We start from the raw sequence: 18,568 nt of genomic DNA on the forward strand, positions 1-18,568 counted from the left end.
TTTCTCCCATAAACTGTTCTTAAACTTCTGGTAGCTGCTGCTGCTTATCTACTAGCAAATTCTGTTGAGAAGGATGAGAATAAATAAGTAGCAAGCAAAGATTTCCAAGAAATGCAAGACCTTAGCTATGTAGGTTTAGTTTCACAGATCCTGACTTTCTGTCTCATAAGTACAGTATGACCATATCTGCAGCTGGTGAAATTGTTCTTATCACGGGGTAAAATCCTTTCGCTGTCAAAGAGCCTCATGGCCTGCATGTCCTTCATCACAGGAACAGATGGGAAGACCACTCCATCCAAGAATCATACTCACTGCATCTCTTGTTCTTTACAAATTCAGCTGCCACTGCCCCCAAACCATTCCTCTGGCTTTGTCTTTTCCTCTCAAGCACTGAGTAAACAAAGAGCACAAATTCCAAGAGATATTTGAAGTCACTATGAGAGATAAAGTTTCTGTATGGGTAGAGAATTGTGGAAGGGTCAAAACGTCATTTGGTCTAGCTTTTGACTTGAGACACAGGCGAAGCATGGGGTTATTTGACTTATTTTTAAAATTCCAAGTATGCTGTTTTTTTAAAGTGTTTATATAACACACATTCTTTATAGGTATACTATATTCTAATATATTTTTTTAGTAATTGAAGTTTCTTACATTTTTCTTTCCCCAAATTTATTTTCTTTCTCAAAATGACTAAATTATATTGCCAGAATCATTGTCGTAATACCTTCTAAATATTTATTGTCATTATGATTAGTTTTGATGCTCAGGAGGAAAATACCATAATGTGTTCATTTTCTTGAGCCATAACTTAATAAATTATATTAATTACAATAATAAAAAATGTTCATTTTGCTACACTGTTGATTTTAATTTTGCTACGTTATCAATTTCAATGCATCTCACCTTTCACCATCCCAAGTCCCTTCCAAGGAGCCACATGCAAAAAACTCTTCCGAGCAGTGAGGCACCATGAAGATCATGGGTATGACCTTCCCCAGAAGTAAAGTAACTTCCCCAAGATCACAGACCTGCTTCAGTGGCAGGGCTCCACTACACAGTGAGCTTGGCCAGGACAGTTCTATAACTTCTCTGCACTTGGGATTCCCTACCTGCGAAAGAGGCATAACATTGCTAACTTGCAGGGTTATTGTAAAAAGTAGCGATAAGGTATGCAATGTGATTAGCACACTATCTGGAAAATAGTTGGCTCTCTCGAAATGGCTGTTGTCATTTTCACTGGTGAACAGACCAGCAGGGGAGATGAAGGTTCTTTGTTGCTCCTTGGATTACTTCTCTGTGCCTCTCCAGATTCCTTCCCCTTTCTTTATCACCCAGCCCTTGTTTCCTTGCATGCTCACCCCACCCCAGAGAACGCCCAGGCTCCTCACAGGAGGGCCCACATACCCCTGGAGGATGTCAACATGTGCTGGGGTGTGTGCAAAAACCCCAGAAAGAACATGGCCCCTCACTCTGACCCCTCATCTCTTTTACTCGGGAGAAAATCCATTGTTAGATCGTTGTGCAGAGGGCAAAATTAACATAAAGTTTTAAGATAAAGCATAAGAATTCACTGTTCCAAGTTTGTGCATCTTTGCAGTTTTGGATACTTCAGAGGAAAAAAAAATGTAGAAACCCCACAGCTGCTGTGTACTGAGCAATTTCTCTGAACAGGACACTCTATTAAGTATGCGGATATACATTATCTCATTTAATCCTAACCATGACCCTTTTGGAGATGAAGAAGAAGTGATCAGAGAGGTTAAGTAATTTGTGTGAGGTCACATCGCAGGGAACAGGGTTTAAACACTAGAGTCTACACGCTTATTAAACACTACTTTATCCTGTCTTCTCTGATGATGTTCTTGGAAGATAAATTTTCATCTCAAAGTGGCCCCTCTGAATGCTGCTTCAGTTAAAGGAAATACTCCCTAATGGTACAATTGTAGACAGTGAGAATGGTTTGGAGGCACTGGTGACTTTAAATTACACTTCCTGCCCTAGAGCCAGGTCTGCATGTTGTGCATTCATTTCCTCATTCAGCAAATATCTGTGAAGTTCCTGCTGCGCCGGGCACTGTGACAGGCAGGAAGGATTCAGGGAGTGGTTGGACCAGAAGAGAGAAAGAGAAGCCATGAAACATGATTACCATCATAATCTGTTTCCCATTCAATCCTCAGATTAACCCTGTGAGTGAGTTCCTATCATTGCACCCATTTTGTAGATAAGAAAACTGAGGAATCAAGAAGGCAGATGTTAAGTCAAAGCTCATTCAGGAAGGCATTGATCCTAGACAATTATGACGCTACCGCTCAGGCTCTTGGCCATTCTTTCATCTCTCCATGCTGCATGGTTAGGTTCTGGAGCCCTTTCTTTTCACGCAATTTTTCGAAATCTTTCTGGTGTACAATCAGATGGGTGTGAGTGTGATCTGTGGTTGTCCTGTAATAATCATGCAGGCCTTGTCACATTTGCCAACAGAGATAAAAACTTTGCTATCATTGCCTGCAATGCTATCATTAACGGTGCTAAAAATGCTAGCAGGTCTTCTGTACTGGGTTACAAGGGAATAGTAGGACTTCAAAATAAACATTAACAGGGATGGAAAATGTTGAGTTCCCTTGCTTGTAGTTTTTGGCTTATTTATCTTCATTTTATGGGAACAGGCCTGTCAACTCTAAATGCATCTGGCTCTAGCAGAGGAAAAGAAAGGAAAAGCAGGAAGTCCATTTTTGGCAACAATCCGGGCAGAATGAGCCCCGGGGAGACAGCATCACTTAACAAAACATCTGGAAAAAGTAAAGTCACCTTCTAACAGTATCTTTGCTTGAATCTGCATGCTGGAGGATTCCAGTATTTCACTAAGCACTTCGCTGGAACTTTTTAAATCTTTTTTTATTTTCATGAATGTTCATGTTATCTAAGTGTGGTATAAATATTTTTTTAATTACAAAATTACCCTCTTAACTTCCTAAAAAACAGCATTTCACTGAAGGTGTTCTAACACTGTTTGCCTCAAAAATAAAAATTGGAGCCACCTTGGAACCTTCTAGTGGTTCTTGGAACTGCACTCTTCACCATTATAACTCCAGAAGATATATCCATTTTATCTCTAATTACTTTTTATTGTCAAAGTAATAAATTCTCAGAGTTAAAAAACTCAAACAATACAGAGGATTATTAAAGTTTCTTTCCACTCACAATGTCCCAGTTCTGTTCCCCAGAGGTAACCACTGTTAAGTTTATTGTGTTTAGTTCAAGAAAAATAAGATCCTTTTTAAGATAATCCAAATGGGATATAACTGAACATAACTTGTATAACTTTTATACTTGCAATAACTTTCCATATAGCTTTCTGTACATATAATCTACCTTCTCCTTACTGCCCCTGTGGTATTCCAGCGTGTGGATATGCATTTATTTAACCACTTCCTCACTGGTGGAACTTTTGGGTTGCTTCCCGGGTTTTTTGTTGCTTTTTTTTTTCTTGCTATAAAAAACACTGCTAGATTGAACACCCTTATACATATACTGTTGTGTATTTATGCAGATATATCCACAGGACAGATGAGGTACTGAGGCAAAGGACTTTCAGGCTTTTAATTTAAAATGGTGTTGCGGCAGTCACTTTAGCTATCCCTTTTTGGGGGAAGGTCTAATTGGCTTTATTATTTGTTGACCCTTGAATGGGTAGCATCCCATCTAGCAGGTAGAAAGGCATACCCTCGGTAGCTATCATTTGGTCTCAAGGTGGTGGACTCACTCACAAGTAACACTCAAGATGTATTCTGATGTGTGATATGTTGTGATTCTTTCCTGGGGTGTTGTTCAGGTTTCTCTTGCTAAAATATGTAAAGTTTTCTGCACTAATCTGAGGCTAATCTTTGGGGGGCTTAGGTTCCTGTGAAGGAATGCGACAGGCCTGGGAGGACTCGCCTTCCTCTGTCAACCCAGCCACGTCCCTCAGCGCTATCATTAGAACTCCCAAATGCTACCACATCTCCTCGCTGAATGAAAACGCCGCCAAGCGTCTGTGTCGCAGGTGTTCTCAGAAACTGATCCAGCACACTGCCTGCCAGCTGCTGAGGACGTATCCGGCTGCCACCCGCATCGACTCGTCCAACCCCAGCCCCCTCCTCTTCTGGCTCCATGGGATACAGCTCGTGGCGCTCAACTACCAGACAGATGGTAATGGGCCTGCTTCACCCGGAGGGGTGCCCCTTCCCCTCGCTCCTTTGCGTCTTATATCTCAGCAAACGTAGTTCAACAAAAAACGTTTCAAAGGGGGCAAGATTCCCAACTGAGGCCTATGTGAGGGTAAAAATACAGATGACAGAGAACAGAAGTGAATTCGATACTGAACTGTGCTCTTGACTTTCCAGAGTTAAGGCAATAGAAAAGAACCTTCAGGGAGCCCCTATTAGTCTCCTGGTTCTGCCCCCTTTTTAAAGCACTTTTCAAACATAAGACTGTTCTTGACAGGCTGTGTCCAGTTTGTTTTTAAAGACCTGATGGGGCAGAGATTTCCTAACACCCTTAGTAACTGTCTTGCTAATCTCTTGTTCTTGCAGTGAAAAAGTAGGGTCTCTCGAAACCCTTTGCAAGTTAATACCATTTTAGCTTCCCCTCATCCCTTTGAGATTGAAATGGAGATTAATGGTCAGTGCTGTAAGAGCAGCTGACACAAGGGAAACAAGTCTGTGAATTACATGAACCGAGAAAGTAGTGTTCCTGCTTCTCCACCGTCCTGAGATAACGGATGAGGCCAAAAACTCCAGGGTACAAGCTACCTTTTATTGCATGTTCACCGTACACCAGGCACCATCTCAATTCTTGACCCCTATTTTCTCATTTAATCTTTGAAACAACTCTAAGAAGTGGGTACCTTTATGATCCCCATTTTTCAGATGAGCAAACCAAGACATAGAGCAATTAAGTGGCTCAAAATCACAGTATGACTTATAATAATAAATTCAAGCACTCTGGGGGTTTAGAGAATAAAATGTTTTGGTTCCACTTAGACGTGGTGAGAGGTGGGAGCTACAGCAGAGGAGGAAAGAGCAGATGAGGAACGTTTCCTAGAAGCTCATTCAAAAACCAGAGTCTTCTCTTTGAACAATCAAGCAGCCTCCTCCTTCCTCTCACGTGAACTGAATCAGATCCTAACCAACTGTGCTGTCCCATCGACCATAGCTTAGCCCTGCCTGCAGCCGAGGTCAAACCACAGTTGTAGCTCTGGGACCAGCTAGCCGCCTGGCACTGGCACCACCAGAGCCCATTTGTGGCTGACCCTGGTTAGAGACATCAGTCATATTTTCTTGCCTTTGTTATATTTGCTTCTTTCAGTTGAAATTGAGTAAGATAATGCAGGTGAAATACCATACTTAGCATAATGCCTGGAGCACAGACAGCATTCCACAAATGTTAGCTACCATTAAGTGCTTTTGATAAGTTATGAAAACAGTATGATTTGGACTTGCAAGTGGAAATAATAGTGAAATATTTTAAAAGCTGTAAAAATTTATTTTCAGTCTGTCCCAAGTGGCTTGTGGGTTTATATCTCTGGCCCTGTCTATAGCCCCAAGTCCACTGTTGCCCTTGGTGGAGATGATACTGAAATATTTTAAGTGAACTGAAATAACTAGCAAAATGGTTTTCTCAAGGAAATGGAAATGCACTTGGTTTGGGACGTGTCCTTTCTCCTGAAGTGCCTAGGCTGGCGCAGACATACTGGCTCCACTGATGGCAGAGGGAGCCGCTGCTGAAGGGGACACGGGTATTGCCCCTCCTTGGGCCTCTCTGTGGTCTGGAAGCACACACTGAGGCTGCACCTTGGCCTCCACTCATCCCTGAAGGCTCTGTCTCTTTCCCAAATCAAGCCGGAGTGCACGTTCCCTTTGCCCCGCTCGGGGTGGGGCAGGAGGCTGTGTTGTGTGATTCATCCTCAGGTTTCTCTACATAATCTTCCAACTCAGGTGGGAGTGCTGCCATATAACCTCTCTTGATTCTAGGCAGCAAGCAATGATTAAAAATCTCCCACGCTGGGCAAAGCTCACGCTACATGCAGTTTCAGTGTGTTCATCTGTAAAAGTGGTCTTCATTCCTGCACACTGGGGTAGAGCCTGGTCAATCCCTTGCACACAGTAGATGCTCAATAAATGCATGTTGCACTGAGCTAACAGATTGTCTCAATGAGCCCCACTGCAGTCTGAACCTATAGTTCTTGATTTTGAGTCCAGCTCTCTTCTAGGTATTGCTATGTGAATTTCAAGTCCAAATAGAGAAGAGTCAACGTTGGAATCACTATTTTTTAATTTTTGAAAAAGAATTCCTGGGTTAAGGAGTTCTTGGTTTTCCAAGAAGCATGCCAGCCAAATAACAAAGAACCCCCTCCCAGTGCCCCTCTAGCCTCCAGATATGTTCCATAGGTCATCTGCCTTACACTTCCTGAATTTCAGGGGACCCCAGTGCCCTAAAGTGGTGTCCATGGACTTAGGGCATCTCTTCCCAAGATCTCTAATGACTCCATCAACTCCAAGAAGGTCTGCAGTGATCTGGAACCAGAAATAGCTCGGGTCTACACTCGGGTCTAAAGATAAGGACCTCACTTATCTTTATGACACTCCTGTGAGATGTACATTAAATGGCTCAGTAGTTAAGATTAGGAACTGTGGGTCAGGCTGTCTGGGTTCGAACCTTAACATTTACCTCTTACTGGCTATGTGCCTTGGGCTTTTTCACTTCTTGTGCCTCAGTTTCTTCATCTATAAAAATGAGAATACTAAAAGAATCTACCTCGTGTGTTATTGGGAGGCACTAATACACACAAGTTCTTAGAATGGGGCTTGATACATAGTAAGAGTGCAGTAAGTGTGAGCTGCTGTAATTTTTTTTAGCAATATACTGTGTATCCATTTCTTACTTACCAACTCTTCCTGAGATACTTTCTTCACTCTTTGAACCATTCTCTGCCCACATCTATGTTCCTCTGTCACAGAGCAGCCTGGGAAGAGAATTTTCTCCCACTGCAGGCAAGACAATTGGCCTCAATGAATCAGTCATATTGGGGCTGGAAGGGGTCTGAGAGGTGGGGTCCAATGCACTAATTTTGTAGATAAGGAGACAGAGGTCCAAGGAGCTTTGATATGTGTCTAAGACATCTGACCCTAGAAATTCCTGCACACAATCCCAGCCAACCCCACGGATGGGGAAAAATTTCACACACGAGATGAGGAGAGGCCAACTTCTCATTGCTCTGTGGCGCTCATTTAGCACACTTTTCCTTGATGTCGGTCCATTTATCAGAGTTCATTCTGCACATGGAAGGAATCTATCAGAGGAAGCATTTGTCAGGTGTGTCTCATAAACGTTTTGCTCATTTGGAATGTAACTTTTCTACAGACTTGTGCCATCAGATGAGCATTTGAGTGTGTAAGAGCCCAGAATCCGTGCAGGGATCCAACCGTTCATCGAACAACTCTGCCAAATAGAATTTGGCCACAGAAGACTGGAAGCTGTTGTGAGGGTTCCCAGAGTGCACTATGGAGGGGACTGTGGACATAATGTGAATCACATGTGATAATGATTTTTCTTTCATATTTAACTACAGCTTAAAAATAGAGGTAGAAACACTACGATTTATGAGTTGAAATTGAAATTTCAAGAAAAAGATACGTTTCTCTGGCTCTTCTCCTGATCTTTCCTGGATTCTTAAGATTTTATCTTACGTTTGAAAAAGCAAGAATTGGTCGTACAATTGTCTTCATGGTTTGGTGTTTAGGGATAAGAAAATGCCATTATGCCTTTCTAAAATTCAGTATAAAATGAGGTCTTTCAAAGATTATTTTTTGGAAGGATGTTGTAAATTTTAATTTGCAAAAGGAGTTTTTAAGTGGCAGGTGTTTTTAAGTGGCTCCTGGGTTGGAGTGGGAACATGGGGCATATCCCATAGACAGTGAGCTCCATGAAGATGGGGATTTTGTGTCTTATTTCCTGCTGTATCTCTGGTGCCTAACACGAGCTGGCACATAGTAGGCACTCAGTCTATGGAGTGAGTGCTTGGTTCTCTCTTCTTCCTGCTTAAGCTTAGGGAAAATCGAAAAAGTCAGTTTGTAAGATGACACTTTAGTGACAAGGTAACAAGTGATGTTGACTGTTTTGCAGATCTCCCTTTACATTTAAATGCTGCCATGTTTGAGGCCAACGGTGGCTGTGGTTATGTTCTGAAACCCCCAGTTCTGTGGGACAAGAACTGTCCCATGTATCAGAAGTTTTCTCCCTTGGAAAGAGACCTGGACAACATGGAGCCTGCCATCTATTCTTTAACTGTAAGTCTGGCCCTGATGGTCCCAATAGAATATAGGAAGGTGTTTAAGCCCTTCCTATATTCCTTTTTTATATATATAAACTTATTATTTATTTATTTATGGCTGCGTTGGGTTTTCGTTGCTGCACGCGGGCTTTCTCTGGTTGCGGCAAGCGGGGGCTTCTCTTCGTTGCGGTGCGCGGGCTTCTCATTGTGGTGGCTTCTCTTGTTGCAGAGCACAGGCTCTAGGCTCATGGGCTTCAGTAGTTGCAACATGCGGGCTCAGTAGTTGTGGCTCACGGGCTCTAGAGCGCAGGCTCAGTAGTTGTGGCGCACAGGTTTAGTTGCTCCGCGACATGTGGGATCTTCCTGGACCAGGGCTTGAACCCATGTCCCCTGCACTGGCAGGCGGATTCTTAACCACTGTGCCACCAGGGAAGCCCGCCCTTCCTATATTCTATTGGGATTCTAAGGTGTAATGCCTTTTGAACTCAAGGCGTTACAAAACTCTCATGTCACAATTTTGTTGGTGCAGATTTAGTTCCCAAAAGAATTTCTTTACTTCTCAGACAGCAGCGGCTGAGGTTTAGGCATGCAGTCACCAGGCTGTATTCGCTAGAGCCCAGTAGGTGGAGTTATGAGCTCCCTGCTACCACCTCCATACTGATGATGGTAATTCTGTCTTCCAGGGCCCTCAGAATCATAACTCTCAGTGCATCCCATAAAAGCTGAGCTCTTTCTTAGAGCAGGTCATCTTAAACTCTAACAAGCTCTTATAAAAGGTAAAACAGGCATCAATATACAAATCAATTAAATATCTTTCCTCCTTACAGTTTAACCTTTGTCATTCCTGGCCTTTCCTTATTCCTTTTATTGCCTAATTAACTAACTGTCAAAACTCCACAGACTGCCCTTAACATCAGAGTCCTGGTAGCTCATTACTCATTTTTATTTCCAGCTTCTCTCACTCCCCCTTAGCTGAGGAAAAAAAAAAAAACTAAACAAAACACTGAATGGGTGATAGAAAAGACAGGGAGCGATGAAGTTATCCCTCCATCCATCTCTAGATCTTGTCTGTTTCCCAAGCAGCCTCTGCACACAACACCTCAAAACCCTGGGAGATCCCAACTGAGAAATTTTCCTACCATCAAACTGCTTTTTCTCTTTCCCTAAGACAGTAGAGCAGTAGCTCCTTTTCTGTGTGACCATTTTCACTAGACTGGAGTATAGCTTCATGTTGACAGAAGGCTATGAATTTTTTTTTTTTTTTTTTTTTTTTTTTTTTTTTTGGCGGTATGCTGTCCTCTCACTGTTGTGGCCTCTCCCGTTGCGGAGCACAGGCTCCGGATGCGCAGGCTCAGCGGCCATGGCTCACGGGCCCAGCCGCTCCGCGGCATGTGGGATCTTCCCGCACCGGGGCACGAATCCGCGTCCCCTGCATCGGCAGGCGGACTCCCAACCACTGTGCCACCAGGGAAGCCCAGAAGGCTATGAATTTTTAACAACATTCCCTGTGACTTGCTCCAGAACCTAACTATTCAAGAAAAAAATTTTGAAGTTGTAAAAGATACACCTAAAACACTTTGAACAGAACGTGAGTAACACATTTGTGGTTTCATATATAAGGTCTTCTTTTTTCTCAACAAAATTTCATCTTAATTACATGGTTTTTGAAGATATTTGAACATGTTGACAATTGAAAGGTTATAGTTAGGCAAATGCTGTTGACAAAATAGATGTTACCATGATTCCAGTCATGCAATTACCTGATTGTGATAACGTCTCTTTTTTTAGCAGCCTTATTAATCATTTACCTGGTCCATTCCAAAGGGTTCTTTGTCTTTCTTTGTGGACGGAAGCGATGAGGCTCAGAGGCGACCTCTGTCTCTATCGCATCTTCAGTGACTTTGATCCTTTTTCCTCCTCAGATTGTCTCTGGGCAGAACGTGTGCCCGAGTAACAGCACGGGAAGCCCGTGTATAGAGGTCGACGTCCTGGGCATGGCCCTGGATAGCTGCCACTTCCGCACGAAACCCATCCACCGCAATACTCTGAACCCCATGTGGAATGAACAGTTCCTCTTCCGGGTTCACTTTGAAGATCTCCTATTTCTTCGTTTTGCCGTTGTGGAGAACAACAGCTCGGTGGTAACTGCGCAGAGAATCATCCCCCTCAAGGCTCTGAAGCGAGGTAGAATCAAATTGTCCAAAGTTCATAATTGTATCTGAGCGATGGATGCCCCGGGGTTCATTACACGCTTCTCTCTACTTTCGTATATGTTTGAAATTTTCACGTTAAAATAAGAGGCAGAAGCAAATAATACAAGTTTGAACACTGTTTGAGCCTGTCTCAAAAGACATTTTTCTTTTACGTTATTCTAAAATCCGAAGTTATTGACAACGTCTGTTATGAAGTGCAGCCTCTCCCACTGTTGCTGATGTTGGGAGCGGCAGTTGTTGTGCTCTTGTCGACATACATCCCTCCCCAGATAGCGCCGCCTTACCCCTGGCATGTTTAAAGCAGGGACTGACGTGAGGAGAGGAAACCGACAACAGGGAGGGTTGGGGTGTGCTGTGGCATGAGTGGGACGAGGTTGGAGTCGGTGGTGGTGGTGGAGTCCAGTGTCAGAAGCCGGGGGTGGGTTTGGATGCAGAGCAGGGAAGGTGGAAAATTCTGAGCAAAGGCCAGAGCTGCTGGCTTGCTGCATGTGGGCTTTGCCATGGCCCTTGGGGGAAACATCAGCTTGTCGCACCTGTCTAGAATGTCTGTGCACTGCTTTCTCAAACTTTGATGTGCAGTTGAATCACCCAGGCTCTTAGTAATAAAATACAGACCCTGATGCTGTGGGCCTGGGGCTTGAGATTCTCCCTTTCTAACAAGCTCCAGGGATGCTGACTCTGCTGACCTCCTTTGAGTACCAAGTTTCCAGGACATACTTCCTCCCACAGCCATACTCTGCCAGCCTCTGAGCACCACCAACATGTTAAAGTCTCCTACTTTTTAGTTTTTCCTTGTTTCTCTTCTCCATTGTGTGAGTAGTGCGTGGTCACTGTGTTAGTCAGCTAGGGCTGTGTAACAAAATACCACAGACTGGGTGGCTTAAACAACAGAGGTTTATTTTGTCAGTTTTGAAGGCTAGAAGTCCAAGATCAAGGTTTCAGCAAGTTTGCTTTCTTCTGAGGCCTCTCTCCTTGGCTTGCAGATGGCCACCTTCTCCTTGTGTCCTCACAGGGCCATCCCTTGGTCTGTGTGCACAGCATCTGGTGTTTCTCCGTGTCTGCTCTCCAGTCCCCTCTTCTTATAAGGACGCTGGTCATATTGGATTAGGACCCACCCTAATGACCCATTTTAACCCCATCACCTCTTTAAAGACCCTATCTCCAGAGAGTCACATTCTGAGGTAATGGGAGTTAGGGCTTCCACATACGAATTTTAGGAGGACACCATTCAGTTCATCACAGTTATTACAGAAATATGACAAAGTACAGAGAAGCAAAAACAGTTTTTTTAAATTATCCTTTTTTCCATCTCTTCAAAATAGTTACTTTTGGTATATATCTTTTGCAGGCTTTACACCTCTACCCATGTATATACATATTAGCATATAGTATATATTTTGAACAAGTAAGCTTCCTACTAATCTTAGTGTTTTGCAACTTACTGGTTTTCACTTACTGATGTATGTAGTGATCAACTTTTCAGGTTAATAGCTATACGTCTTCATTACCACTTTTCAGAGCTGCATATTACTCCATTTTATACTTGCACAAATACACACCATAACTTATTTAGCCAACCCCCTATGTTGGAATATTTTATTATCACTAAAGCTGTTCTAAAATGGAATATTTGTAGAACAGTTATTCTAGATGACTTGATAAACAAAAATGATCAGGTTTTCCTACTATATTTGGTTTGAGTTTAAAATTTTCAGTTTGAGTCTAAGTTAAAAACAGACCTTGGACAAGTTAACTACCACTGGGTAGCCCCAAACTGTCCCCTGGGGCAACACTCCTGGGGAAAAGGCATCAGTTGGTTGTCACCCCTGCCCATCTTAAAGTCTTATTTCTCCCTATCATTTACTGACCTCCCTGGGGGATCTCCTTTGCAGAGCTCTGCAGTGCACAGCTAACAAGCTTTTCCCAATTCTGCATTGTTCCAGGATATCGACATCTTCAGCTGCGAAACCTCCACAATGAAGTCTTGGAAATCTCTAGTTTATTCATAAACAGCAGGAGGATGGAAGAAAATTCCTCTGGCAATACTATGCCAGCCTCTTTGGTAATTAAGTTCTATTTCATTCAGCTTACTTGTGGGGATTGCTATGCTGGAGGCAGGCTTTCTTGTGGTCCAGGAATGTGGCCCATTTGAGTTATTGATTAGGTAGCTACGGAAATACTACTAATAATAATGGCTGACACTTGACACTTTCTAAGCACTTTACACATATACTAACTCACTTAATCCTTTCCATAACTTCATGTAATAGCTATTAGTATCATCTCCATGTTACAAAGGAAGGTAAGAGCTAAGTACACCTGAGGTCACACGGCTATAAACCCAAGTTCATCTAGTGCCAAAGCCCATACTCTGAACGAGTACATTATAGTGCCTACCAGGGAAGTGAGCCAAAAATAACAACACGGGGGAAAGGCTAGTTATGCAAAGCCTGCTAGGAAGCATCTTGATACTTCTAGAAAGTTTAGGTTAGACGAGGAAAATCCTTTGCTTCTTCAGCAGTCCAGGGGCAGACCTCACAGGCGAGCAGGGTCGGGTGAGCAGCCAGGCACTGCTGGTGACACATAACTGCAAGCATAGCGATCCCCTGGCACCTGGGGAGAGACAGCATCTGCACTCTTGGGAGTGGGAGAGGAACACCGCAGAAAGGGCCACCTTTACAGGAGCTGTGTTTTAACAAGTTCCCCAGGTAAGGTCCAAGCCGTTGAACTTCCAGAACCATTGGACCAGCACTCACCCCAATAATGCAGGGTTGTTTGCTTAAACAAGGAACTCTCCTTTAATTAACTGGTTAATTCCACTCTGCTTGCTCTTTAAAAATTAATATAAAAGGGTGTCCATCAATCGCCTCTTCACATGTTTAATAATCTGTTCATGGTTGCATCAATCTTGTACTTCAGCAGGGTCCTAACAACCTTTGGAAAGGCGCCTTCTGTGCTCACAATGGCGCTGGGTTTAGCCACTGCTGCTGCCACCTCTGAATAGCCCTGCTTTCTCCTCTGCTTCTCTTTTCCTAAGCTCAACAGTTTCTTCTCTTTCTCTGTCCCTCACCTTGTTTTCTTAAGTTCTCCTCCTTTTCCTTTCAACGAGTGATCGAAGTTGAGCACAGCACTTTGGCCAAAGTAGGGGGAGGTATTGCCTCTGCCTGGTGCAGAGGACTGGGAAGCAGGGACGGGGCTGCCTGGTACCTAAGAGCAAGAATTAGATGCTTTCAGAAAGGCAAGGCAGAGCTTAGTGTCCACTTCTGGGTTGGTTGCCCTCAATACCTATTAGAGCTGAAGATCCCACACATGCCATGAATGAACCATTCTTCCTCACAACACTTCTGACACCAAATGTGTGGTGTCTTCTCGACACTACTTCTCCAACTCTCTGATGCCAGCTTGGTGTCCTACAGTTCAGTTCAGTTCCGACACTATCTACCTGGGCTGAGCATCAGATCCCACAAGTTAAGGGCTCAGTCCCACAGCACGGTCCCCACTTCAGATGCCAGTTGCAAGTCCCAGGCTGTCACTGGTACTCCTGACTGGCCAGCTATAAATCCAAGCGGTTCCCACAACCCCCTCCTTAGGGCCAGTAGTTTGCTAGAATGACTCACAGAATGACTCCTGAACGACTCAGGAAAGTGCTTTACTTACTATCACCAGTTTATTATCAAGGATACAACTCAGGACCAGCCAATGGAAAAGATACATAGGGTGAGATATGAGGGGAGAGGGAGCAGAGTCTCCATGCCTTCTCTGGACACACCACCCTCCCGGCACCTCCATGTGTTCAACAACCCAGAAGCTCTCAGAATCCCGTCTCTTAGGGGGTTTTATGGGTGTTTCCTCGCATAGGCATGACTGAGTAAGTCATTGGCCATTAGTGATTATCTCAACCCCCAGCTCCTTTCCCCTCCCCTGAAGTCAGCAGTAGCAGGGGCTGAAAGTTCCAACCATCTAATCATGACTTGGTCTTTCCGGTGATCAAGCTCCCATCCTGAAGCCATCTAGGGGCCTCCAGCCGTAAGTCATCTTATCAGCACACAGAAAACTCTCGTCACTCCAGAGATTCCGAGGGTTTAGAAGATGTGTGCCAGGAACTATGAGCAAAGACCAGATATTTATTTTCAATTATATCACACCATACCATCCTAGGTACATCCCAGGCAGCAGCATATATGCTTGGTAAATATGTGTTCTTTGACCTTGGAAGTCATCACCTTCCATTGCTCAAGACAGTAACTGAAGATCATCCTGGGCTTCTCCTTCTCTCTCACTGCCCCGTGTAAGACTCGATAAATCTGTCTCCTTAGTATCTTTCAAATCCATTCATCTCTATCCGTCCCTACCATCTTGGCCCTCGTTCATTCTCACCTGGCTTGTGGCTGTGGGTTCCTAACTGGTCCCCCTCCCTCTGAGTCTGACCACCTCTGTATGTCCTCCTTTAGGGCCTTTTAGACAGTTCTATCTAAAACTCAAATCTGACCATGTCACTCTTCTGTTAAAAACCCTTGCTCAGCTCTCCTTTGCTCTCAGGATAACGTTTGTATGTGGACTGGGCAGAGACTCTGGGAAAGCCGAGAGCTCATGGGTCATTTAAAGGGACAGCTGCCACCCTGCTCTCAGCTCCAGCTGCTTGCTGCCAAGCAGTTTTGCCAGATATTCTGGTTTTCAAGACTGTCAGGACATCTGGATTGGCATAAATGTTGGCAACTATTTCAACTTTTTAAAAATATAGTGCAGGCTGAGCCATACAATTAAAATGCATGTATTTTATGGTATGCAAATCATGTCTTAATAAAATTGATTAAATAATAAAAACGCATTGTACAAGCATAACAAAACAGCCAACCTCTCCTCCCCCACACCAAATAAAAACAAAATGCATGCTAAACAAAATATTTAGGCAGCCTTTTCCCCTCCATCACCTCACAGAATTCATTGAGGTTCCCAGAATGCCTTGCTTTAGGCCACCTCTAACGCTTTATACACAGGCTATACCAATATTGGGGATGTTCTTGTCCCGCTCTTTATCTGCTAATTCACACTGGGCCTTCAAATGATAACCACTTTCTGGAGGTGCTCTCGATTTCCTCCAAACCTGGGCTCCCAAGGAACTTACCATGCTTCTTATAATTGTCCACGTTCTCTCCTAGCTGTTCTATTCAACTGGGAGCCCTTGAAGCCAGGGATAATGTCCCATTTCTCCCTGAATCCCCAGGGGCAGGCAAAATGTCTGATTCACTGCCAGCCCTCCATAAATGATTTTGTATTTTAAATGAATGAATATATCTTGATATACAAACTGCTCAAAGATTTGTGAGTTATACACCTTCCCAACTCCTCCTAACAGAAATACTTTTTGTATCATAATTATTTGTATGCCTGGACAGCAAGCTCCTTAAGGCCAGAATATTTTATTTATCATCTTACCATCCAAAATTCTAGCCCAGTGCCCTGAAGAGGGATGGAACTCGACAGACACTGTTGAATGTCTCTTCATAAGTAAGGACTGACATACATTTCAGATAATATCAGTCCCCTAATTATGATGGAAAGAGACACTGTTATTTAAAATAAATTAATATTTTGGTGGTATGCTGCTAAATATTCTTACTAGACTATTAAGCAAGATGCACCATTGCCTATTGAACCACAAACAGATGCACCTGGTTATAAAAGGATGCTCTTGTTTTGCATTTACGTGTCCCTATACGTACGTCTAAGAACTAGCACTTCTGTATTGGTGTAGCCTAGAAACAATATGAGAATGTAAATGAATGAGAAACCATGTGATCTTCCTTGACAGATGTTTAATACAGAAGAAAGAAAATGTTTGCAGATTCACAGAGTCACAGTACATGGGGTCCCAGGTCCAGAGCCCTTTGCTGTTTTCTCCATAAATGGAGGCACCAAGGCAAAGCAGCTTCTCCAACAAGTAAGTTCACTGAACCTGTAGCTAATAAACAGTTCTCCTTTGAGGGGACTCTCTATGCACAGGTTAACATCTCGCTCAACATTTTACAACGGACTTAAAGTCAGAGAAAGCAGCTCGTGTCAGATTTCATAGATTATCAAACAGAAGCTACTACCAAGTGGTTTGGGGGGCTTTGTTTTTTAAATCCGTCCGTCCATGAACTTCGGTGTCTACTATCACAAAGCACTGTTGGGGTTTTGGAGACGTTATAAAATATGATGATGTAAAGTAAAGAAACATTTCCACGGACCACCCATAAAAAGTAGCATATTACTGTCACCCTACGTGAGTAATCACAGGGCTATAGCTATAAAGCAGGACTGGGGAGGGAGTGACGCTGGCCCTATCATGTAGCTAACAGTGTCGACTGACCTGCTCCTGGAAGCTTCGTGCCCTGAATTATTGCTGTAGTAGTAGCTGCCTTGCCCCACACAACCCACAGCCCAGCATCGACCATAGACCAAGGGCTGGGGGAAGAGGAGCAGAGTCTTCTTGAGCATCTTCTGCTCCCCCACCCCATCCCCAGTTCATTCTGCTTCTCCAAGTGAGATGCAGCAGTGCCAAGTGCTGACTCTGGTCCTTGCATCATTGTTGGGGGCCGGTGGGGGGGATGCCTAAAGAGAAGAATGTTTGCTCAATCTAAGCCGGATGGTAGCATCCTTCTCTGGTCACTCACTTCAAGTTTAGCCTCTGTCGGTAACCTGGACAAAAGAAAAAAGTGTGAAAGAAAACATCAGTAAGAGAAACTATCATGATGGCTAGTGTTTATAAGTTCTTCTACTGTGTCTGGATTATGCTTTAGAATCAATCAGTGCCTCAATCATAAAATGAAACAAAATTAAGAGGTTGTGACTCTGGACTTCCCTGGTGGCACAGTAGTTAAGAATCCACCTGCCAATGCAGGGGACACAGGTTCGAGCCCTGGTCCGGGAAGACCCCACATGCTGCAGAGCAACTAAGCCCGTGCGCCACAACTACTGAGCCCACGTGCCTAGAGCCCGTGCTCCGCAACAAGAGAAGCCACTGCAGTGAGAAGCCAGTGCACCGCAACCAAGAGTAGCCCCCGCTCGCAACTAGAGAAAGCCTGCGCGCAGCAACGCAGCCAAAAGACCCAAGGCAGCCGAAAGAGTTTACTGAAAGGGGAATTCCCAGGAACTTAGACCAGATGAGATTAGCAGATGACTGAGTATTTCCAAAAGGAGAATGGGAGATTATCTTGGTAAAAGCTGGAACCAGGTTCTTTGCCCTCGGTCCTGTGTTGCAAGATTACAAAGAGCTAAGTTCACAGATTGAAAAACCTAAAGTTTTTAATTCAGTAAGAGCTCTCATTCCAGCAGTGGGAAAAATAGTTATAACTGTCTGGAGATTATGAATAAATTGTGTCATTGCCCAGAATGAACATAAACAATCCTTTTTGGACGTAAGAGAATTCTTAGATCTTCCAAAAAGAATTATGCCATGGTGCAGGGTAGGTTTCACTTACAAATTGCACATCAAACCTATCCGAACCCCATGAAAATAGACTTGTTGTTTTGCCCACTCTTCAGAGGTGTGCCTAAATTTGCCTTTGTTTTTTCTTTAGAGTCTGACCATTGATCAAAACACCAAACCTATTGCCACAGACTATTTTTTAATGGAAGAAAAATATTTTATATCTAAAGAAAAGAATGAATCTAGGAAACAACCGTTCCAGAGACCCATTGGTCCAGAAGAAGAGATCATGCAGATTTTAAGCAGCTGGTTTCCAGAAGAGGGATATGTTGGCAGGATTATCTTAAAAACCCAGCAGGAGGTAAGTGTGTCCTGGGGCAGCCTACATTGTAGCAGCTCATATGTAACTCACCACCTCACCACTAGCCGCCTGCCTCAACTTCAGAATTTCTTATCATTTATAGTCTTCTTAAGTAAGTGTGGAGAATTGATTTTATTCTTCTGCACATATTCAGAATGTTAACTCTAAGTTACAGAAATTCGGTCTAAAAATCATCCCTTAGGAAACAAAGGGAGAAAGAACTGAAGGATTCCTTAAGCATGTCATCAGTGGTGCATCCAGTGTTTTATCTGTTT

At 43.5% G+C, this 18,568-nt stretch overlaps 2 protein-coding genes across 3 annotated transcripts in view; one reads left to right on the forward strand and one right to left on the reverse strand.

The window, feature by feature from the left end:
- PLCE1 (phospholipase C epsilon 1) overlaps positions 1–18,568 on the forward strand; it is a 276,882-nt gene that overhangs the window by 247,645 nt on the left and 10,669 nt on the right. Inside the window, exons 22-28 of the mRNA XM_060126819.1 lie at positions 2,664–2,795; positions 3,895–4,185; positions 8,161–8,324; positions 10,231–10,492; positions 12,465–12,583; positions 16,334–16,462; positions 18,084–18,293. Of these exons, the coding sequence (XP_059982802.1) occupies positions 2,664–2,795; positions 3,895–4,185; positions 8,161–8,324; positions 10,231–10,492; positions 12,465–12,583; positions 16,334–16,462; positions 18,084–18,293 (1,307 nt within the window). The remainder of the gene's footprint in view (positions 1–2,663; positions 2,796–3,894; positions 4,186–8,160; positions 8,325–10,230; positions 10,493–12,464; positions 12,584–16,333; positions 16,463–18,083; positions 18,294–18,568) is intronic.
- NOC3L (NOC3 like DNA replication regulator) overlaps positions 14,207–18,568 on the reverse strand; it is a 47,901-nt gene continuing 43,539 nt past the window's right edge. The window contains exons 22-23 of one of the 2 annotated variants that reach the window (XM_060126822.1): positions 17,178–17,202; positions 14,207–14,624 (exon numbers count right to left, since the gene is read on the reverse strand). In XM_060126822.1, coding sequence (XP_059982805.1) covers positions 14,604–14,624; positions 17,178–17,202 — 46 coding nt within the window. In that variant the 3' untranslated portion in view covers positions 14,207–14,603. Of the gene's footprint in view, positions 14,625–16,317; positions 17,203–18,568 lie in introns of those variants that run through there. The other variant, XM_060126821.1, reaches the window with a different exon arrangement.

This window comes from Lagenorhynchus albirostris, chromosome 16, assembly GCF_949774975.1.
Source record: "Lagenorhynchus albirostris chromosome 16, mLagAlb1.1, whole genome shotgun sequence".
In the NCBI taxonomy this organism is placed as follows: Eukaryota; Metazoa; Chordata; class Mammalia; order Artiodactyla; family Delphinidae; genus Lagenorhynchus; species Lagenorhynchus albirostris.